The 23,782-nt window shown below is 49.8% G+C and overlaps 1 protein-coding gene across 1 annotated transcript; it reads right to left on the minus strand.

Annotated features, from left to right (window-relative positions):
• Positions 1-176: 176 nt before the first annotated feature.
• On the minus strand, positions 177-23,620 carry CD4 (CD4 molecule). Its single transcript, XM_070790207.1, has 10 exons — positions 23,469-23,620; positions 16,308-16,413; positions 16,020-16,184; positions 8,197-8,355; positions 7,323-7,556; positions 5,986-6,324; positions 3,463-3,663; positions 2,619-2,740; positions 2,212-2,279; positions 177-1,915 (listed from the first exon to the last, which is right to left on the minus strand). Exons 2-10 carry the CDS (start codon positions 16,354-16,356, stop codon positions 1,885-1,887), a joined length of 1,368 nt encoding a protein of 455 aa, XP_070646308.1. The 5' UTR covers positions 16,357-16,413; positions 23,469-23,620; the 3' UTR covers positions 177-1,884.
• Positions 23,621-23,782: the final 162 nt, after the last annotated feature.

Here is a 23,782-nt window from a genome sequence, read left to right on the forward strand (position 1 = left end):
CTCCAGTATTCTTGCCTGGAGAATCCCATGGACAGAGGAGCCTGGTGGGCTACAGTCCGTGGGGTCGCAAAGAGTCGGACACGACTGAAGAGACTTGACACACAATGTCTCCCCCACCCTTCTCTTTCTCTCTCTCTCTCTCTCACACACATACGCACAAATGAAGAGCATCTTCCTTAAAGTTAAGTCTGTTGTATTTTTCTATCAGCTCAGGGAGGCAGGGGTGGGGATAGGTCAGGAATACAAGCAAGCCATGGGGACCCCTGGCGACAGCTGGGTGTTCTTCCTGAAAGAGGCAAATTGGAAAGAAAAGAAGGGGAAAGGGTGGGGATTGCGGGAGGTGATGAGAAAGGGAAGGGAGGAGAGTGGGGCAGAGAAGGCTGGGGATCTTGGGAGAAATGGATCAAGAAGAGGAAGAAGAAAACTTGTAACCCCGAGATTTTCTGTATCCTGAGTCTTTTGGAAGAAGAAAGAAGGGGGTGCAGGGTGGGGAGACTGAGGCCCAGGGGTATCACCCTTCACAGGAGGTGCCCTCAGAGGGTTCAGTTTCCAGCCAGCTCCCCACCTCTCCCCCGCCCCGGGCAAAACTCACCTTCCAGAAGGTTCTGAGAGGGTGAGTGGCGGTCACTGGACACTCTCTCCCACAGGGCCTGTGCCCTGATTAGGAGAACTGCAGGTTTTGTTCCCTGGTAACAGGATTCTGCAGCCAGCAGGGGACCAAGGAGGGATTCTAGGCAGGGAGGCCCTCCTGCCTGATCCTGAACTCTCTGAGGCAAACTCCTGCCAAGAAGGGCTCCCATGGAGGGACAAGGGACATACCGGGCATCTGTGACCAGCCAGCGGCAGAGACCTGCATGGTATTTGTCCCTCTATTCAAGACATAGCAGTGGGACTAGCAGCCAAGAGACCTGGGCTAGTCCACGTACTAGCTGTGTGAAGCTAAACTATCATGTACCTCTCTGCCTTCTGTTTCTGGTCGATACACTGGAGATGCTAGTCTTGGTCTTGTCACTACCCAGCCTTGCAGGATTTTCGTGAGGCTGAAATAGACATTGTTAGTCATGTCCGACTTTTTGAGACCCCATGGACAGTAGCCCGCCAGGCTCCTCTGTCCGTGGGATTCTCCAGGCAAGAGTACTGGAGTGGGTTGCCATTTTCTTCTCCAGGGGATCTTCCCAACCTAGGGATCAAACCCCGGTCTCCTGCACTGCAAGCAGATTCTCTAGAGTTTGAGCCACCAGGGAAGCCCATAGACAAACAAGCCCAAAGGAACTGGTTTGTAAACAGAGCCGTGCTGCTGAGGTGATAAGGAATCATGTCTGTGCACGAGTGTGCCCAGGGTGCCTGATTGTGCCCAGGTCAGGATGTGAGTCTGTGGTTCTGCCAAGGCAGAGTGAGATGCAGGCAGAATGAAATGCTGCTGGCTGGCAGTCAGGAGGAACTTTGGATCTGAATCTGTCCTTGACTAGCTGTGTGATCCTGGGCTAGTCCCTGCCCTCTCTGGTCCCAGGGTCCTCTCCCCGTACAATGACAGTCTTGAGCTTCGTGCTGCAGACACCCAGCCTCACCCTCCAGGCCAGGCTGGGCTGGTCCCTCGTGCTGCCCGGGATCTGAGCCAGTGGTGAGGGAGAGAATCGAGAGAGAAGAAGTCATCAGAGAAGGGTTAGGGTTGGAGTAGAAAATGGGGACGAGGAGGAGAGCATCTGGAGGAGCAGACCCAAGGCCCCCTCGACCAGGAGGGAGGGAGGCGGCCACAGGCCCCGGCTACATTCATCTGGTCCCCAGGCCCAGGGGCCCGATAGGAGATGTGGCAGGGGTGGGGTTGGGGGGGCGGTGGAGCATGGTGGGGAGGTTGCAGGTGAGAAACTCCTCCTGGTCAGGGCCTCAGGTGAGACTATAGGTCTTCTGGAGCCGGCTGGAGGGACGAAGAATAAGAGGAACAAGTCTGTGCCTCCCAGCCCTTTGCTTTCCAGGCCCTCTGTGGTTCCCAGAGCCTGCTTTTCTCTTCCAGCGCAGGGCTGGCTTCCAGCCATACCCCGGGCCCCCTGCCCCTCACCTGGTCCTCCATTCCCCTGCCAGCTTCCTACCTCCTGGGCCATCCCCACCCGCTTCTCTCCTCTGCACCACCTCCCTCTAGCCTTTGTCTCCTTCCCTCCCCTCCCGCTCCTCCACCCTCCCCTCCCTCTCCGCTCCCCCCTCCCAGTTCCTTACTGGGGGCACTGGCAGGTCTTCTTCTCACTAAGGAGCCTCTTGATTTGAGACATCCGTTCTGCCCGGCGCTGTCCAGGGAGAAGGAGGCGAGTTGTGAGGGCCCTGGGCCTCTGAAAGGGAGCTGCCCCTTAGGGGGGAGGCGCAGGGCGGAAGGGAAAGCTGGGAGGGGAGAGGCCAGGGCTGTGGCTGAGGAGGCCATCTGTCCCAGAATTGACTCTGCGCCTTCCCTTCTCTCCCTCCTCATGGGATCTGGGACGGGGCCCAGCCAGCAGTGAGGGAGGGAGCGGTGGGCAGAGGGAACCAGAGGAGAAGCAGGTCACAGACACTGGACAGCCTCGTGGCCGGACCAGCCTCAGGGTCTTGAGCGTCCCATGGGGGCGTGAGGACGTCGGGGAGGGCTCACTCACCCTGCGGTGCCAGCATTTAACACAGAAGGCGCAGCAAACAGTGAAAAGCACTAGACCTGCGATTCCCCCCAACACCATGGGCAGGAGCTTTGGCCAGGCCTGGGTGAACTCTGAAGGCAAGACTGACAGACAGAGAGAGGCATGCTCAGCTCCCTGCCCATCGTCAGGGCAAGGGCACACAAGGGGGCCCAGGAGAGAGGGTCTCACTGCCCAGCCACACTTGGGTCTGGTCCTTGCGCTGAGAGAGCCAGGCAAGATACATGGGCCCCTTAGGGGCCACCAGAACTGGAAGGGAAAGGCTGGGGAAGGATTTTTTGTTGTTGTTTTTTTTTACCATTTTATTTTTTGGTGTTTAAAAATAAAATTTAAAAAAGACATTGTTGTGACAGTTTCAGGTGAACAGCAAGGAACTCAGCTATAGATATACGTGTATCCATTCTATCCCAAGGCTCCCTTGGGGAAGGGGTTTTAAGGTTACACACCACTCTGCTTTCTGAGGAGCTAGACCAACAGTCCCCACCCTTGCTATGCACACGAATGTCTGTATGTTCGGGTGTGCGTGTATGTCTGGGTCTGAAGAGGAGCCAGGGAGGGGGGCTCTTGGTCAGGTGAGCCCCACTCCTGGGTGGTAGACCTTAGGGAAGTGGGAACTTGTAGGGCTACAGGAGCCCAGGGCCACACCCGACTTCACCTCATCATCCCCGTGTCCTAGGCACCTCACCTACCACCCTACCCATCTCAGAGCAACTGGGAGGCTGGGTGGTCTCCACCAGCCCTGGGAGGGTCCCCCAGCTGAGGAGACAGGGGCTCGGGGTTAGACCATGGAACATGGGCCCTGACTCACCCTCGATCTTGGCTTCCAACAGGACTTTGCCATTGTCACTCAGCAGACACTGCCACATCCCAGCCTGGGGCTCCGGCTGTGTCACCAACTTCGGCTGATTTGAGCCCTTCATACTCTGATTCCCCATCTTCAAGTTCAGGGTCAGCTTTGGCGGGCTGGGCCCCAGCACCTCACAGGTCAGACTGTTTGGGGACTTAGTCACTGCAGAGGGACAAAAGACTGAGACAGGGACCCTGGACCTCCAGGAATTCCGTAGAACAATGACGATGATGCTTTACATCAGCACCACTCTGCTAGCCTCTCAGAGCACATTCTCATACAGTTAAAATGGAGGAAGCACAGCTTCTGAGGTCCAACAGTCTTAGATTTGAACCCTAGCCCTGCTGCTTACAATCTGTGAGTCCCTGAACAAGTTACTTACCAACCTGAAGTGTTAGTCACTCAGTGGTGACCGACTTTTTGTGACCCATGGACTGTATCCCACTAGGCTCCTCTGTCCATGGGATTCTCCAGGCAAGAATACTGGAGTGGGTTGCCATTCCCTTCTCCAGCAGATCTTCCCCACCCAAGACTGAACCCAGGTCTCCTGCATTGAATGCAGATTCTTTACACCTGGGACACCAGGGAGAGCCCCACACAATTGTTAAATGGAAAGATACACGTAGAGCTCTTGAATGGGGCCTGACTTGTATGAAACACCCAATCTAAGCCATTATTGTTGGTGATGTTGTTATGGTAATTAAGGAGATAAGGAGGGGAAGAACTCAATATGACACCTGACATTGTCACCATCACTGTCATATTCTTATCCTCCTTAGGACAAAAATGACCCACAGAGGGGAGGGGCTTAGTTGGGATCTGAGAGGGTCCCGGCAGAGGTAGAACTAGAGCCTGGTTCTCAGTGAGGCCCTCGGGAATTCTAGTGGAGCTCACCCTAGGCCTGCTCTAGGATGTCAGGGAGGGACAGAGGATTCCAGTTCAGTTCAGTTCAGTCGCTCAGTCGTGTCCGACTCTTTGCAACCCCATGAATCGCAGCACACCAGGCCTCCTTGTCCATCACCAACTCCCGGAGTTCACTCAGACTCACGTCCATCGAGTCAGTGATGCCATCCAGCCATCTCATCCTCTGTTGTCCCCTTCTCCTCCTGCCCCCAATCCCTCCCAGCATCAGAGTCTTTTCCAATGAGTCAACTCTTCGCGTGAGGTGGCCAAAGTACTGGAGTTTCAGCTTTAGCATCACTCCTTCCAAAGAAATCCCAGGGCTGATCTCCTTCAGAATGGACTGGTTGGGTCTCCTTGCAGTCCAAGGGACTCTCAAGAGTCTTCTCCAACACCACAGTTCAAAAGCATCAATTCTTCCGTGCTCAGCTTTCGTCACAGTCCAACTCTCACATCCACACACGACCACTGGAAAAACCATAGCCTTGACTAGACGAACCTTTGTTGGCAAAGTAATGTCTCTGCTTTTGAATATGCTATCTAGGTTGGTCATAACTTTTCTTCCAAGGAGTAAGTGTCTTTTAATTTCATGGCTGCATTCACCATCTGCCGTGATTTTGGAGCCCAAAAAAATAAAGTCTAACACTGTTTCCACTGTTTCCCCATCTATTTCCCATGAAGTGGTGGGACCAGATGCCATGATCTTAGTTTTCTGAATGTTGAGTTTTAAGCCAACTTTTTCACTCTCCTCTTTCACCTTCATCAAGAGGTTTTTTAGTTCCTCTTCACTTTCTGCCATAAGGGTGGTGTCATCTGCATATCTGAGGTTATGGGTATTTCTCCCGGCAATCTTGATTCCAGCTTGTGCTTCATGCAGCCCAGCATTTCTCATGATGTACTCTGCATATAAGTTAAATAAGCAGGGTAACAATATACAGCCTTGACGTACTCCTTTTCCTATTTGGAACCAGTCTGTTGTTCCATGTCCAGATCAAACTGTTGCTTCCTGACCTGCATACAGATTTCTCAGGAGGCAGGTCAGGTGGTCTGGTATGCCCATCTCTTTCAGAATTTTCCACAGTTTATTGTGATCCACACAGTCAAAGGCTTTGGCATAGTCAATAAAGCAGAAATAGATGTTTTTCTGGAACTTTCTTGCTTTTTCGATGAGGATTCCAACCTCAGTTCAGAACCAACCCCCAAGGACTTACCCCCAGGGACTTCAGAGTCTGCCTCCCAATGCAAGGGACTCAGGTTGGATCCCTGGTCAAGGAACTAAGATCCCACATGTGGCAGGGCAACTAAACCCTTCGAGCTGCAACGACTGACCTGCAATGCTCTAGAGCCCATGCTCCACAAGAGAAGTCCTTGTGCCTCGATTAGAGAAACCCTCCTTGCCACAATGAACCCAGCACACCCACATTCTTTTTTAAAAATTCCCCAAACCAGAGGGCCCTTGATGGACTCCACCAGGCATCCAGGGCCTAGGCACTCTCTTGAAGGGTCTGTCGTGACTTGGAGGGACCCTGAGCCAGGTCCCTTGGCCCTTGACCCCACCCTCGCCATCTCAGCCTAGCTCCTCACCTTTCATCACCACGAGGTTCACTTTCTGCTGCAACTTCCCCTTGGTGAGATCCAGGGTCAGGGTTCCAGAACCCGCGTGCTGAGGCAAAGTCCGTGGCAGAGTGAGACGCAGTGGTAGCTTCTCCCCAACAAGGAGCTTGGGGTCGTTGGGAATCTTGTTCACCTTCACCTCTCTGTTCTTCACGGTGAAGGTGACCCAGGATTGGGAGGAAGAATCCCCGTTCGCCAGCTGCCAAGTCAGCTCCCCGCTCAGATTTTCATACTCGAAGGTGAGTGGGAAGGAAAACTCCGCCTGCTCCCCCTCCTTCACATAGACTGTTTCGGGGGCCTTCTGGAAGGCTGGAGGGGGAGGGAGAGAACCTGGGTCCATACAGGGCGAGGCAGGCGCAGGAAAGGGGGCCAGGTGAGTCCAAATACTTGGGCTGCCACTCGAGCCCTTCAATTTCCTTCTACATCTCCTCTCCTCTCTCTGCTCTGCACCTCCACTCTCTGCCACAGCAGCACCCCCTCCCTGGAGAAGCCCTCCTAGAACAGCCCAGCCACAGGGGTCCTCTCCCTCCTCAGGATCCCGGAGCACAGAGGGCATCTGGCCTGTACCACGTGGGTACAACATTCATCACCCTTCTCAAGGTAAGCGCAGACACTGGCTGACTATGTGCCAGGCGCTGTTCCAAGGGCACTTCATACGTTACTTGTCCTCATGACTGGACAAGGTAGGTTAGATCATCCCCATTTTGCAGATGCAGAGTCCAAGGCACAGAGAGTTCCAGTGACCTGCCCAGGGCCACACAGTCAAGTCAGAGCCAGGATTTCAGACAGAGCCCATGAACTTCATCACCGTGCTACCGTCCTGTGTGTCACAAGAGTCACCCAGAGGACAGGGTCTGGGGTAGCACCTGCCCTCTGGGCTTTTTTTTTTTTTTCCTTCCCAGTGCCTACTCAGGACTCTGAACCTGCAACATCGAGTTTCATCAGGGCTGCCTTGTTGCTGTGAGCATCTCTGAGTTAGTGGAACTGCAACTTGGTGGGAGGGGGAAGCTGAGGCAACCAAGAAGACAGATGCCCTTGACAGCCCTCCTCTGGGGCTTCTTCCTGGGTCTCTGGGGTCCCTGACATCCTTACACCCCCGTCCCTTCTTTCTTCCATGTCCACTCCCCCAAGGATAGCTTGTGAAGAAGAGAGGGCCAGCGTGTCTCTTAGGGCAGACTTCTGCTCCAGGGGATCCTGACTTCAGCCTCCCCTTCCCCCTAAACCAGACCCCCCGGAGCAGAGCAGTGATGGCAGAGGAAGGTCTGGCAGGCAGGGGGTGCCTGTGGGGAAGGGGGAGCCCCTCTTACCCAGCACCACGATGGGTATTTTGATCTCCAGTGTCTGCTGGCTCTGGGAGATAGTGCACGTCCAGGTACCACTGTCCTGCAGCCCCACCTGGGCCAGTGACAGGCTCTTGACGTCTCTCTTATTATTATTCCCTGGACCCTTCCATTGCACGGAAGGGTTGCTCCCAGAGGGACTCTCCAAAGTCAAGGTCAGGTTCTGTCCCAGCAGCACGTGGGTGTCTGAGCTGGCAGTCACTGTGAGGGGAGCAGGTGAACTGTGTCACAAACACACACACACACCATCTCCCCAAGAAGAAGAGAAGAAGCTAGGAAGCCTAGGGTATCGCTCTGTCGTCCATTTATTGTTTCAGTTGCTAAGTTGTGTCTGACTCTTTGGGACCCCATGGACTGTAGCCCGCCAAGCTTCTCTGTCCATGGATTTCCCAGGCAAGAACACTGGAGTGGGTTGCCATTTCCTTCTCCAGGGGATCTTCCCGATCCAGGGATCAAACCTGCGTCTCCTGCATTGACAAGCGGATTCTTTACCACTGAGCCATCTGAGAATCTGCAGTTACTCTTGTTCCAACATCTCCCTTCTGTCCACCTCCAGCCCAAGGCAGGGTTTCCTCTCCCCTCCCGCTCTCCTCTCTTCCTTGTCTCTCTCTCTCCTCCCTCTGTCTCCTGCCTTTCCGCCCCTGCACCTCCCGCTCACCCCCAGGTCTCTGTCTCTGCTTGCCTGACCCAAGGCCTGAGGAGGCACTGAGGAGACACAGCGGCCTATCTGATCTGTCTTCAGACTGTGGCAATGCCAGCAGCTCAGGCCCTGGTTTGGGTGCAGGGATGTGAGTCAAGGAGGAAGGGAAATTGGCTGGAGGTCCCAGGCTGCCCCACTCACGTCTGAACACCTGCAGTTCCACCTCGAGTGTCTTCTTGTCCACTTCACAGGTATAAGTCCCCGAGTCAGTTACTTGGAGATTCTTGATGATCAGAGGAAAGGATCCTTGGTCCCACAGGTTTTTTTTGGATTCCACTCGATGGCTCAGTTCAGTGGTACCTGGGAGCAGATCCCGTATGGAGGAGGTTGGGGTACCCTGGAGACAGTGCATCCCTGGCAAGGGTGGTACCCACGACTCTTCTGATCTGAGTTGCTGATGTCCAATAGAATCTGCCCTGGTCCTAATCTGAGAACCCCAGACTGGTGAGGAGGTCCAAACACATTTCTTTACCTGGCCAGGACAGCATCTCACTAACCCCAAATAAAATCGTAACCTCCCTTAGAGAGCACCAGCCTCTACATGTGTGCACGCTAAGTCACTTCAGTCATGTTTAACTCTGTGACTCCATGGACTGTAGCCCACCAGGCTCTTCTGTCCATGGGATTCTCCAGGCAAGAATACTGGAGTGGGTTGCCATGCCCTCCTCCCAGAGATCTTTCCTACCCAGGGATCTAACCCATGTCTCCTGAGTCTCCTGCATTGGCAGGTGGCTTCTTTACCACTAAGCCACCTGGGAAGCTCCACCAGCTCCTACAGGCCAACACTTTACACACATCATCTCAGGTAACAGTCACAAGTCTGAGAAATAGGTACCATTTTGCTTATCTTGCAGATAAGGAAACAGAGGTTTAGAGAAATTGAGTAGTTGTCCAAACTCTTGCTTACACATTATTGGCAGGAACATAAACCAGTGCAATTTCTTTGGAAAATAATTTGTTTTGTTCTTATTTTTTAAATTTTTATTGAAGTATAGTTGATTTAAAAATGCTATGGTAATTTCTGCTGTACAGCAAAGTGATTCAGTTATACGTATACATATAGCCACTCTTTTTAAAAATTCTTTTTCCATACAGGTCATTACAGAGTATTGGGTAGAGTTCCCTGTGCTATGCAGTAGGTCCTTCTTAGTTATCTGTTTTATATATAGTAGTGTGTATATGTCAATCCCAATCTCCCAATTTATCCATTCCCCTGGAAGGTAATTTATAATACTCCCAGAATTACGAATGCACATACAGAACGAAATGTCCACCATGAAAGAAGAGGTTAAATAAGTAGACTTCACCCTTTCAGTGGAATGCTATAAAAGAAGAATGAGGAGGCTGTTTATATTCTGAGATGGAATAATATCTAAAAAACACCGTTAACTGAATAAAGCAAGATATTTTCAAGGCTACCACTGTTTGAAAAGGAGGGGGAAAGTTATTTATCATCTATCTACCTATATTTCTATCTGTCTATCTATCTATCTTATAAACGAACAAATATTTGTAGAGGTGAACACAAGGAAATGGTCGCCTTTGTTGTCACTGGGGAGAGGAAGTGAACCCTATGAGACAGGTCTGAGACAGCTTTTCCGTTTATGCCTTTTGCTACTGATTGAATTTTAACTCCAGTAAGTGCTGGAGCTAGGATTAAAATTTAGTCTGTTGCATGACTTCCCCAGTGGTCCAGTGGCTAAGACTCTGAGCTCCCAATGCAGGAAGTTCAATCCCTGGTCAGGGAACTAGATCCAACATGCCACAGTTAAGACCTGGCACAGACAAATAAAAATGAATATTTAAAAAAAAAACTTCACCTGCATCCCATGTCCGCTCAGCAGATAACTCCCAGCCCTAACCTCTCGCCTTCCTCCTGGGCCCACGTTTCCAATGGCCCAAGGAATGACTTCATCTGGATGTTCTGCCATCACCCTAAAACTCAGCTGGTTACAAATGAAATCTAACACCCTTTCCCTAAAATAACCTGTCCTCCTTGCTTCCCTGTTAAAAGCTCTTCTGGGTCTCATCAAGACCCCCTTGTCCAGACTGTTCTATACTTTGTAAAAGCGATTCTACTTTGTGAAAGTTCTAAGAGTGTGAGAGAGTCTGGGATCAATTCTTGGAGGAGACCAGTACAGAACAAAGCCTTAAAAGAAGGGTAGGCAGGGGACTTCCCTGGTGATCTGGTGGCTAAGACTCCACACTCCTAGTGCTGGGGCCTGGGTTAGATCCCTGGTTGGGGGACTAGGTTCCACATGACACAGCTAAGAGTTCACATGCCTCAACTAAAGATCCTGCCTCAACTAAAGTAAGATTCTGCCTGCCTCAACTCAAGATCCCGCAGGCCAAAGACTGAAGATCCTGCATGCTGCAACTAAGACCTGGTACAGCCAAATAAATAAATGTTTTTCTTTAAAAAAAAAAAAAGAAGTAAGCTAGAGGAAAGTGTTGCAGCAAGAATGTCTAGGAAGGGGGTAAAGTTCCAGGAAAGTCATACAGGCAGCCACCTCCAAGCAGTCAGGACAATATCTGGGTGTGAGGTGTCCGGCTGAGGAGCTGCGGGAACCCATACTGAGGGAATGAACGTCTGGCAGAGGCTCTTCCAGGCTTAGCCTAGTGGAATAGGGAGTGGCTGGCACTGTGTTGGGAGTCAGCGCTGCAGTAGGAGGAAGAGAAGCAAAGTAGGAGAGACCAGTAGCAAAGGGAATTGCCAGGAAGCTCCCACTGTAACCCAGGGGAGGGGTAGGTGGCCTTGGCTAATGAGATGTTCCCATGAGAACAAAGAGGGTGAAACGGAAGAACACTTCCACAGGAAGGAACGGCCCTAGGCAGGGACCGAGGGGAAATCAGGGATTGAAGTAGGGCAAAAAAATCGACTCTGGGTCAGAAATTGGGAGCAGTTAGGACAGTGATCCTGCTGTTGTCAGAGATCAGGAAGTTGGGAAGGGAAGCCATTCTGGAAGAAGTTCAGATCTTAGGAACAGAACAAAAACATCAACACAAAAGAGGTGAGAATTTTTAGAAAGGAGCACAGTGTTTCAAGCTCACAGGCGATCATAGAAATGCAAATTAAAACAATGATGATATGTTTTTCAACTATCAAAATTAGCAAAAAATAAAAGAGAGAAGGTTTTAAATATTAGTATTTGGTGCCAGCAAGGGCTCCAGTGAGAGAGAAACACACACAGTGACATTATTATCTAGACTTACTGTAAATGGATAGAACCTTTCTGGAAGCAATCTGGCTATATACACCAACTTTTTTTTTTTTTAAAGCTCATATCCTTAATTTCATTTCTAGAACTTTATCCTTAATAAGTTTAAAATTCAAGCCAAAATGTAGGTACAAAAATAATAATTACAGCGTTCTTAATAGGGTGCAAGATTAGATGAAAAGATAATGGCTGCATATTAGAGCATACTAACTTGATGAACTATTAGGTGAGCACTAAAAATGACATTTATAAATAATTTTCAATAAAATGGAAAACATTCATAATATACATTTTTAAAGTTGTGTTAAGATCATCTTTACTTTTTCAGTTAGTTATTTGAACTACAAAAATTATACAGACTCACAGACTCAATATTTCTCTCTTTCCTTGCCCACCCTCAATACTACTGCAAACAACTTACTGTGGATTTCTTCATGCTTTTTTCTGTTTGTGTAGCTATATATTTACACACATTGAATTTTCCTTTTTTTTTTAGTATCTATTTTTATTTAATATTAATTTGGCTACACTGGGTCTTAGTTGCCACATGGGGGATCTAGTTCCCTGACCAGAGATCAAACCCAGGGCCCTTGCATTGGGAACACTGAGTCTTAGCCACTGGACCATCAGGGAAGCCCCCACATTGAATTTTTAAATTAAAATGGGACTCTATTATTGATACATACATAGCTTACTTTCCACTTAACAAAATGTGCTTGACATCCTTCTAAGTGTGTGTGTGTGTGTGGAGCTTCTTCATTCTGTTTGTTTTGTTTTGACATTATGAAAGCTAATCATTTTACTGTGATGATTCTTTAAACGTTTTCTTCTGAGAAAATCATGCAACCATAAGAAATAGCGCAGAAATATCTGGAATACCCTTGACCCAGCTCACCCCAAAAGTAACAGCTTGCAAAACTATAAAGCACAGTATCGCTGCCAGAATATTGGCATTGACACAATTCAAGATGCAGAACATTTCTAGCACTATAAAGATGTTACCCTTTTCTAGCCAAATCCTCTTCCCTCCCAGACCCCTTCGCCCTGACTCCTGGCAAACACTAATCTGTTCTCCATTTCTATAATTTGTCATTCTGAGAATGTTATATAAATGAAATTATATAGTATGTTAGTCTGTGGCATTGGCATTTTTTTTTCCCCATACAGCATAATCCTCTGGAGAGTCATCTAGGTTGTGGTCCGAAACTATAGTTCATTCTTTTTACTGCTGAAAAATAATCCATAGTATGCATACAACCATTCACCCATTAAAGGACATCTAGGTTATTTCTCGGAGAAGGCAATGGCACCCCACTCCAGTACTCTTGCCTGGAAAATCCCGTGGATGGAGAAGCCTGGTGGGCTACAGTCCATGGGGTTGCTAAGAGTCGGACACGACTGAGCGACTTCACTTTCACTTTTCACTTTCATGCATTGGAGAAGGAAATGGCAACCCACTCCAGTGTTCTTGCCTGGAGAATCCCAGGGACAGAGGAGCCTGTTGAGCTGCCGTCTATGGGGTCTCACAGAGTCGGACACGGCTGATGCGACTTAGCAGCAGTAGCAGCAGCAGGTTATTTCTAGTTGTTGGCTACTACTAATAAAGCTGCTGTCAACAATTTTACACAGATTTCTGTGTGATCATAAGTCTTTATTTCTCTAAGGGGTAAATGTCTAGGAGTACAATTGCTAGGTTGTTGCAAGTTTAGCTTTCTAAAGAAATTTCCAGGGCTTCCCTGGTAGCTCAGTGGGAAAGAATCTGCCTGCCAATGCAAGAGACACAGGTCTGATCCCTGGTCCAGGAAGATCCCACATTCCATGGAGCAACTAAGCTCGTGTGCCACCACTACTGAGCCTGTGCTCTAGAGCCCAGGAATCGCAACAACTGAAGTCCCCAAGGCCTAGCACCCTTGCTACCCAACAGGAGAGGCCACCACCGTGAGAAGCCTACGCACTGCAGCTAGAGAGCAGCCCCCACTCCCTGAAACTGAAGAAAAGCCTGAGCAGGAATGAAGACCCAGCACAGTCAAAAATAAGTAAATAAATTTTTTTTTAATTGCTGAACTGTTCTCTAGAGCAGCTGTACCATTTTATACTCCCACCAGCAATGTAAGAGTAACTGGTGTCTGCATCCTCACCAGCACTGGATGTTACTTTTTTTTTTTTTTAATTTTGGCCATTCTGATACGCGTGTGGTGATATCTCCTTGTGATTTTAATTGGCATTTCCCTGATGACTAATGATGATGAACACATTTTCATGTGTTTGTTTGCCATCTCTACATCCTCTTTGGTGAAATATCTCTTCGTGTCTCTTGCTTATTTTCTAATTGGATTGTTTGGGTTTTTTGGTATTGAATTTTGAGAGTTGTGTTCATATTCTAGATACTAGTCTTTGTTGGATATGCTTCTTAATCTTTCAATTTATTAATATCTCTTAATGACTTAGTTGCTCAGTTGTGTCCAATCCTTTGGAACCCCATAGACTGTAACCCGCCAGGCTCCTCTGTTCATGGGATTCTCTAGGCAAGAACACTGGAGTGGGTTGGCATTTCTTACTTCAGGGGGTCTTCCCAACCCAGGAATCGAACCCAAGTCTCCTGCAAGTCTCCTGCATTAGCAGGTGGATTCTTTACCACTAGCGCCACCTAGGAAGCACAAATAAATAAACTAAACTTGAGCCACTGATTGTTTTGTATTAATAGTACAAAAGAAGCAATAAATATTGCATGCCTCCTAATGCGATGAAATGATAATATAAAACACCATCTATCAAATGCTCTTGTCAAAAGATTAAACGTGTGCACCTCAGTGTCCATAGCAGCACTGTTTGCAATGACCAACACATGGAAACAACCTAAATGTCCATCAACAGAGGAATGGATAAAGAAGGTATATATAATGGAATACTACTCAACCATGAAAAAGAATGAAATAATGCTATTTGCAGCGACATGGATGGACCTAGAGATTGTCATACTAAGTAAGTCAGAAAGAGAGAGACAACTATCATATATCACATATATGTGAAATCTAAAATATGATACAAATAAACCTATTTACAAAACAGAAACAGATTCACAGACAAAGAAAACAAATTTATGGTTGCCAAAGGGGGAGGAATAGTGTATAGATATAACTGAATCACTTTGCTATACACCAGCAACTAACACAACACCGCAATTGAAGCTATACTTCAATTTTAAAAAAAGATGGGGCTATAATGCTTTGTAATATGGAGTACAGTTATTAAATAAGTCACTGAGAGAAAAAAATGAACGTAAACTTGATCATGTCTCTAGATCTAGTCACCATTTCTAGGAGATTTAAGGGACAGAGGAACATGTTAAATGCTACCACAATGTAAAACTTATAGGGCAATTGCCTGGTTTCTTCAAATATCAGTTGCAATAGGGGGCAGAAAAAGGAAAGTAAATGTATAAATTCAAAGAGATTCAAGGGCCATATCAAGCAAATACCATGCATGAATTTTTATTTGAATTTTGATTCAAACAGACCAGATGTAAAAATAATATTATAAGGCATTTGGGAAAATTTGAACACTGGATAATTTTGGTCATAAAAGAATTAATTTTAAAGCATTGATGATGATATTATAGATGTGTTTTTAAATCAAAATATAGTTGATTTACAATGTTTCAGGTGTACAGCGAAATGATTCAGTTATATGAACAAACATTGGTCATGAATTGATCATTGTTAAAGCTGAGAGAGATACACAGGGGTTCATTATATACTTATTCAACTTCTATATACATTTGAATTAAGAGAAAATGTTAAAAAAAATAAGCAGTGAAATGCAAACAATAATAAATCAAATAAACTTATAAAGAATAAATACATTTCACACTGGTGGCATTTTTCTACTTTTGACTCTGTGACTTTCTCCCACTCAATAATGTACTGAATATTAGAAGCCATACCCAGAAGAAAGAAGAGTTACTTAAACAGGAGCATGAGGGTAAAATTTACGTGAAAAAATAAGATTGCAAAATAATGTTCCTAAGAATTTTTGAAATCTTAATTCTTTCCACTTTGAAAGCTAGAAAAAGACTTCCCTGGCGGCGCAGTGGATAAGAATCTGCCTGCCAGTGCGGGGGACATGGGCTCAATTCCTGGTGGGGAAAGATCCCACATGCCGAGAAGCTACTAAGCCCATGTGCCACAACCACTGAGCCTGAGCTCTGGAGCCCACATGCCTCAACTAATGAAGCCCTTGCCTAGAGACGGTGCTCCACAACAAGAGAAGCCTGTGGAATGAGAAGCCCACACACATAAACTAGAGAGTAGCCCCCCGCTCGCCACAACTAGAGAAAAGCCCACGCAGCAATGAAGACCCAGTACAGCCAAAAATAAATACATTATTTTTTTAAAAAGCTAGGCGAAAACATTCTGTTGCTCTTAATGGAAGTAAACAAAGTATCATCATTGGTCTGTAACAACAATATTCATGAAATCATGGGTTTCATATGGTAGCTATTTTTCTAATATCCATTAAAATAAGGTCATCAATATTAAAATAATGAAACTATATTAGACCACCAGAAGCCATTCCCCAGCCCACCAATAGCTGACAGAGGGCGGTTCTGGACTTGGGGAGTCCCTGAGACTCTGGCTGATGGCAGAACCCTCCAGAACCCCAGAGTTGACTAGGAGCTAGGCCCTGCCACGGGGGTGTTCATTCCCCAGGGCTCTCTTCTGTAAACAGGGAGCAGAACCTACCTACCTTTGTAAAAGAAGAGGCCACGCTTCCCCAGAATATTGGACTGGGAAGAATCTTTCCAGCTGAAGACCATGTTCTTCTTCTGGGAAGCCTGGCAGGGCAGCTCTGCCTTGTCTCCTGCCTCACCCAGCACCACTGTTTTTCCCTGAGTGCCAGCCAGGAGCATCGCTAGGTGGAAAAACAGGGGGGTCGGGCCTTGAGGCTGTGGTTGCCCCATCCCCCACCTGGCATTCCCCAACCAGCCCCTCCTCCCAAGCCACCTGCACCCGGACCCCAAGTCTGAGCACTCACCCAGTTGCAGCACCAAGAACAGGTGCCTAAGAGAGGTCCCCGGGCCCATTGTGGCTTTGCTGAGGCAGACAAGGACCTGAGCCTTCCCCCGAAGAAAGGGCAGGGCCTGGGGGAGACACCAGTCAGCAGTTAGCAGGCGTTCATCTGGCTGGGTCCCCTTCATGACCCAGACAGCCAGGCGGGAACCTAGACGTGCAGGCCCCTGAACAAGATACCCACGGGTTACATGCCATGCATGCTGTGCCTGGGCCAGGGGTGGGTTTTTTGCCAGGGGGAATCAGAAAAGGATTCTCAAAAGACTTCCCTCATGGTCCAATGGTTAAAAATCCACCTGCCAAGGCAGGGGACGTGGGTTCAATCCCTGGTCCAGGAAGATTCCACATGCCATGGAGCAGCTAAGCCCTTGCGCCACAATTATTGAGCCTGGGAGCTGCAACCACTGAGCCCACATGCTACAGCAACTGAAGCCCACGTGTCCTACAGCCTGTGCCCCACAAAGGAAGCCACCAGAATGAGAAGCCCTCACACCGCAGCTAGAGAGTAGCCCCCACTCGGTGCAACTAGAGAAAGTCTGTGCCCAACAACGAAGACCCAGCACAGCCAAAAATTATTACTCAATCAATGAATTACAAAATAAAATGAGTGAATGGCCTTTGGTGTGAATTAAAGTTTTTAAAAAAGAAGAAAAGAATTATCAGAGAAGGTGGCAAATTGGTAGGAACTGGGGCTAGGGAGTCAGGCCAGGTCATGAAGGTCCCAGAACGCCGTGACCCTGGGTGCTCGAGGGAGCTTTACTTAGAGAAGGACAGGAGTAGACTTATAGGATGGATCCCTCCAGCTGCTGAGCAGAAGAGGACCTGGAGGAGGTCAAGCATGGGAGGCAGGATTGTAAGAATCCTGGTGGGAAAAGATGAGGCCTGAACTCAGAGAGACAGACTTAAGGGAGGAGTTCTGAAAGAAAACCCCCAGGACCTGCAGTCTGATTCAGCATGAGGGATGCGGTCAGGGAAAGGGCAGAGGGTGATTCCCTAGAAGGCCTCTGAGTGGGACAAGCAAAAAGGTGATACTCTGGAGTTTCTGTGGGCTTGGAAGACAGACAGGCCCGTGGGAGAGGGGGTCGCAGAAGGGCTCTGCACGGACCTGGAGGAATGGGCGGCACTGGGTTGGAGCAGTGACTCCCCATGTGTGATCACCCAAGAACTTGTGAGACAGGCAACCTCTGGGGCCCACCCTAGACCTCTGGGATCAGGAGCTGGGGTTGGGTGCGGCTGTCTGTGTTCACAGCCCTCTGGGGGACTGGTGCACGCTCAAGTCTGACAACCCTGAGACAGCTGGAAAAGAAAGGGGAGGGCACCCATCACAGTCTGCGGAATCGGGGGTGATGGGGTGGGGTGTGTGGCTGTGGAGCGAAGTCTTGGGGAGTGGAGCCTGATCTCGCATCTTGCTGGGCAGGCCGGAGAGTTAGGGCTGGGCTCGGCAGGGCGCTGGGAGCCGCTGCTCGTTTTGGAGCAGAGATGTGACAAGGTCTTTGAGAGCTTTAGGAAGCTCCATCAGATGGTAAGGGGACCAGATGACACGGAGGAAGTAGAGCCAAAAGGAAGGCCACCAGACAGTGCCTCGCAGGCAGGCGGGACCAGGCTCAAGTGTCTTTGAGGCGGTGGTGGAAGGTTGGACTAGAAGTCTGGGAGACTAGCAGAGGCAAACTATTACATACAGGATGGATAAACAAGGTCCCACTGTATAGCACAGGGAACTATATTCAATATCCTGCAATAAATCATAATGGAAAAGAATATGAAAAAGAGTATAGTATATATAACTGAATCACTTTGCTGTACACCAGGAACTAACACAACATTGTAAATCAACTGTACTTCAATTTTTTTTTTTAAAGTGTCTGAATTTGGCCTCAGATTGAGGGCGGGCCTCAGAGCAGTGACAGCCTTGGGGGCTGTCAGCACACACCTGGCACGCAGCTTGTGTATCCAGACCTACTTTTCTCCCCCAACCCCAACCCCCAGCCTGGTCTTTCTCTCTGCTGGGGACCACCTTTCAGTGAGCTGTCTGCTCTGAACTCCCAGAGTCTCCAACTCTGACCCCTTTATGTGCACATCCCACCTTCTACCATAGTTTCAGTTCCCGCCCTTCCTCCACCAACAGTCAATCTTAAGGGAAATCAACCCTGAATATTCATTGGAAGGCCTGATGTTGAAGCTGAAGCTCCAATACTTTGGCCACCTGATGCAAACAGCCAACGCATTGGAAAAGACCCTGATGCTGGGAAAAATTGAGGGCAGGAAGAGAAGAAGGTGTCAGAGGATAAGACGGCTGGATGGTATCACCGATCCAATGGACATGAACTTGGGCAAACTCCAGGAGATGGTGAGGGACAGGGAAACCTGGCGTGCTGCAGTCCAAGGGGTTGCAAAGAGTTGGACACAACTGGGCAACTGAATAATAACAACTCTCCTCCACCAACTTGATCTCTAGGCTGGAAATGATGGTCCAGCCAGCAAGGCCACCGCTGGCCCCATCTGGAGCACAGAGAAGGGTCTTGGGATGTATTTGGTTAACTTAAACCAAATTGAATTGAACAGAGAGGGGAAATCACCGATTACTTTTTTCTGGACTCCACATGGTAATTCTGTTACTAAAAAGTGTCTGTACACACCCAAACCTGGCCTGGATGAAGCCAAGTCATCACCATCCACACAGCCTACTCTTGTGCCAGTCCTCTCAAGTATTCTCTTTTCTTTTAAAATTATTTTTAATTGGAGGATAATAGCTTTACAATGTTGTGTTGGTTTCTGCCATACATCAACATGAATCAGCCATAGGTATACATATGCCCCCTCCCTCTTGAACCTCCCACCCACTTCCTCCACCTTCTTTTTTTTATTTTTTGAATTTTTTGGCCACATCACGAAACATGTAGGACCTTAGTTCCCAATCAAGGATCAAACCTGCGCCCCCTGCATTAGAAGCACAGAGTCTTAATCACTTGACCAGCAAGGGAAGCCCACACCCCCAACCCCCAGGCATTCTCCATGCTCTCTGCCCTGCTCTCCACACGAAGGCTGACCACTGCACACCTTATACACTGTGTCACTCAGGCTCCCTCGCCCTTCAGCTCCTGGTTGGGGTTGGCCAATGAGAAGCACCCACAAGAGATGAGCAGGCCAGGGAGAGAGGAGAGGTTAGCGTGTTTTATCCTTGTTCTCTCCTGGCTCAGGGCATATTTTCTGGCATCAGCTGTATTCCCTCCCTTGCCCTTTTCTTCCCATGGTGACAACAGCTCCTGCCAGGTGGCCCCCTAATAGCAATTCAAGCCCTAACTGGGTTCCAGTTAGGAACCGCTCTTTCTGGGGTGGTCTTGAACCGTCTGAGATGGATTCTGTTTTCTGTTGTCCACTGATCCATGATAAGGAGGCAGCACTTGAATGCGTGCTAAGGGCTTGACCCTCCTAGTGAGGTTTGGGCAGGGGAAGCCTTCTCTTCAAGAGGTGTTGAGGCACCAGATGCCAAAGCAGCAGGCAGAGTCCTGAAGCGGAAAGGGCCAACTTGATGTTGCTTCATCTGCCTGAAAGAGGAACTACTCAGGGCCTAACGCCTGGTAGGAACTTGCTCGAATTTTTTTAAAACAAGGTAAATAGGAAGACAAGTGGTCAAGAGGGAGGTTTTGGGGGCTTCCCTGGTGGTCCAGTGGTTAAAATCTGCCTTGCAATGCAAAGGACACGGTTTGGCCCCTGGTCCGGAAAGATTGCACGCGCCGCGGAGCAACTAAGCCTGTGCGCAACAACTTCTGAGCCTACGTCTAGAGCCCAAGCTTTGCAATAAGAGAAGCCTCCGCAGTAAAAAACCCACGCACCGCAACTAGAGTAGTCCCCGCTCATCCCAGCTAGAGAAAGCCTGCATGTGGCAACAAAGACCCACCACAGCCAAAAAATAAATAAATAAATCTTAAAAAAAAAAAAAGAAGAAGGAGGAGGAGGTTTCCAGGAAAGGAAGAGGGAGGCTAGGTCACGGGTGAAGTTGTTTACCAGTTGGCCTGGGACCACAAGGCACACAGCAGGAGGCTGGGGTGAGAGAGTAGGGCGGAGCACTCTTACATCTGAAAGTAGGTCCCACTGTCCGCCCATCCTAGACTTACCGTGTCCTGGGTGAGCAGAGAGTGAGGGAGTCTCCATGTGAGATGCCCTTCCCTGAGGTTCAGAGTCAGCTTTGACGCCTGAGCAAGACTACGGACATTCTTGTCCCTCCCCAGGTGTGGTCAATTTTTCCTCCCCACTCGGTGATCCTGGCCTCAGTGCAAGGCCCACTTCCCACCCCCCAGTTCCCTGTGTTGCCCCAACCCACCACCCCAGGGCTCAACTTGGTCGGTGGAGGAGGTTCTGGGTTTCCAGCCGCTGTTTGCTTTGATGCCTGGGGCTTCCGCTGCCGCCCCAGAGAGCTGGCCTTTGATCCCCACATCCTCAGCCTCCCCAGAAGCGCTCTGCCCCGGTACAGTAGCATCCTGTACAGTGTACACCGCAGGCTCCTGAGGCTGGCGGGAGGGCCCACTGGTCCCCGAGGCCTTGACTCCTCTCTCTCTCCCTGTTTCTCTGCTCGCATCTGTGCTTCCCCTCACCTCTGCCTTCAGCTCCCTGTGTCTGTCTCTCCTCCTCTGCTAGGAGGCAGTTCTAGCTCTCCTGGCTTGCCTGCGGGGCCCCTTGCTTCTTCTCCCTCAGAATCCCTTCTCTCTCCAGCAGCCACTAAGCTCCAGTCCCTCCTGGCCTGGAAACCAGCATCCTGGCCTCTGGGTGGAGGGTTGCAGTCTCCACAAGCTTCTGTGTGAAGAGAACCTGCAGACTACAGCCTGGGGCCCAGGATAGATGCCCGGGAGATGGCTGTGGGGTGGACAAAGGAAAAAGGACAGATTCCTTGGAGGAACACACAGAAGTCCCAAGGGAGGATGACGGGAGGGTGGGAGGGAAAGAGAAAGGCGGGGAGGGACCCAGATTAGCTCATTAAAGCAGCAGCTACATTTACACAATCCTCACACACAAGGCCCAGGGTAGCACAAACGAGGTAGGGCAGAGGGAAAGAAGGAGATTCTGAGACACAAGACACAGGCCTGGAGCAGAGCACTGAGAGGCAAGGAGAAGCCAAGAAGGCAACGCACTGCTCGCCCTCGGGGCCCCAGCGCCCCCTACCCCGGGCAGGGCGGAGAAGCGAGGCTCGAGGCTGGGGGGAAGAGGGCACAGCCCCACCGCAATGACAGTCTGTGGTCCCATAGGCACTTTTATCTCCTCCGCACGGCCCCCATCAGCCCCCTCCAGCCCGCCGCGGATGTGCCCCCTACTGCATGCGCCCCTCTGCTGCGCTCCAGCTTTGTGCGAATGTAACTTCCTAGAGACATGGTCCCTCGAAGGGACCCTTGTGGTTCGGTGGCTGCAAACCTCCACCATCCTCTCCTTTGCCTCCGCCGCCCACAGGGAGGGGAACGGAGCGCCCCCTCTCCTTCCACGATCCCGGAGAGGTGCAGAGTCGACCTCAGCCAAGGAGCCCACAAACCCCAGCCCCTTGCCTGGCCCCTCCGCACACCCACCCTCATCAAAGGCATTTCACTCAACCAAGACTCACTGAAGCTCTGAAGCGGCCAGGCCCTTGTTTACCCAACTCCTTGATGCCATGCCAGGGCCAGGATCAGGGTCCAAGGGCGATGGGGCTTCTGCCCAGAACCGGTTGATGGGAGGGAGTCTTATCTGAGCTGGACCTGTTCTGCCTGAGGCCCCCACACTGAAGGAGGGAGACATCCACGGTCCTCTGGGAACCCCTTCTTCTGAGGTGAGGAGGGCGGCCATTTTGTTCCAGCCCAGACTCTACACAGCGCAAGAAATTGTCAAACACGCAGTGCACGGACCTCCCCGGCATCAGGCTCTACCCTCAGCCCTGCACCCCGAAAAGCCCACCCCGAAAGGGCAGGACATTCAGGAAGAGCTGTCCCACCCAGAGCGCAGTGTTTTTGAGTGAGTGACAGTGGGGCCTTTCTATTCTGAGGGATCTGACTGTAGGGAGGAGGCCCCCATCCGCACATACACAGAATTCGGCCAGGATGGGAGGACAGTGGACACCCTGGGGAACAGGGCTGGAGGCCAAGGAGGCCTCAGGAGAGGGGGAGGACTGAGGATGTAGAGGTGGGAGGCTGGGGTCCTTCCGAGCGTTCTGCTTGACAGGTGTCACCTCCTGTGTGTCCCCCACACACACCCCACCAAGCCCAGGGAGGGTCTGCAAGTCCTTCTCTAACCACCCCCTGCCACCAGCCTCCTTTTCTAGAGCAGCTGAGACCCTAACACTGATTTCTTAGAACCAATTTTTCTAATGATGTAGTGGCCTAAAAATACGTCTCTCTCCCTTTTACCACATGTCACACCCAGGAGCTTGGCTTTACCCCTTTCTCAGAATTTTAGCTTTCAGTCATCTCATTAATCATTTTTAAGCTGAAGTGGAAGTGTCTTTAGATATACTGTTCAAAAATACTAAAAAGGCACGAAAAGCAAACAAAAGTGTAGGAACATAACCTGAGTCGAAGGAGGCTACATCAGTCATATGGCTTATGAAATGCTGCAAATATGATTTCTGGTGTGAGTTTTGGTGAGTAAGTCATTGGGAAAATTAATTTGAGGGGAGAAATGTCTCTAGACCAGGTTCTACTTCTCTTTCTCTTGCTTTTATATTGTCTTCTCTTTTCCTTTCTTTTTCCTAGACCTCCTCCCTCTTTAATATTTGTGGGTTCTTTCTATGTCTCTCTCATTTCTTCTTTCCTCTTTTTCCCCCCTCTTTTCCCCTCTCCCTGTCTTTATCTCCTCTACTCCCCATGACCAGTGGCCTTTTTCAGCCCGGGGCCCTCAAACGCCCATTTCTTCTCTGATCTCCAAGTCCGAGTCAACACCCTTCCGCCCTGGGAGCTGAGCTGTGTGCAGTGGGGCTGTGAAGAGAAGCATGGCAGAATCCCTTGGCTTCTGCAAGCTCACATTTCCAGGGGGAGAGTGTGGCTCGGGAAATGCCGGAGAAGATGGCCAGAGCTCTGGGCAGGACCTGTGACGCCAACACATCTCTTGCCTCGCTCCCCTCCCATCCCCAACCCTCAGAAAGGAACGAAGCCTGATCTGTGCCTCTTACCTCCCAGCCTGGGTCCCTCTTCCCTTCTGCTTCTAGCGCAGGTGTGTCTCTGTGAGGGTTGGGAGCAGAAGCCCACTGGGGAGGGCGCCTGTTACTTCTGCAGACAGAGATACGCTTAGAAGGAGAGACAGGAAGCCTGGTAGCGAGTCTCCTCCACTCCCCAGGCCTGGGCCAGCCCCCAACGTCACCACCTAGGACTGGGGTCCCCACCCCCTGCCTTTTGGGGAAGATGTCAGAATGAAAATGGCAAAGTCAAGGGAAAAAATTCCGCAGAACCCGGCCAGAGCCCAGAATGTGGTCCCACTTCTCGGTGG

The sequence above is a fragment of the Bos indicus genome, chromosome 5 (assembly GCF_029378745.1).
Source record: "Bos indicus isolate NIAB-ARS_2022 breed Sahiwal x Tharparkar chromosome 5, NIAB-ARS_B.indTharparkar_mat_pri_1.0, whole genome shotgun sequence".
In the NCBI taxonomy this organism is placed as follows: domain Eukaryota; kingdom Metazoa; phylum Chordata; class Mammalia; order Artiodactyla; family Bovidae; genus Bos; species Bos indicus.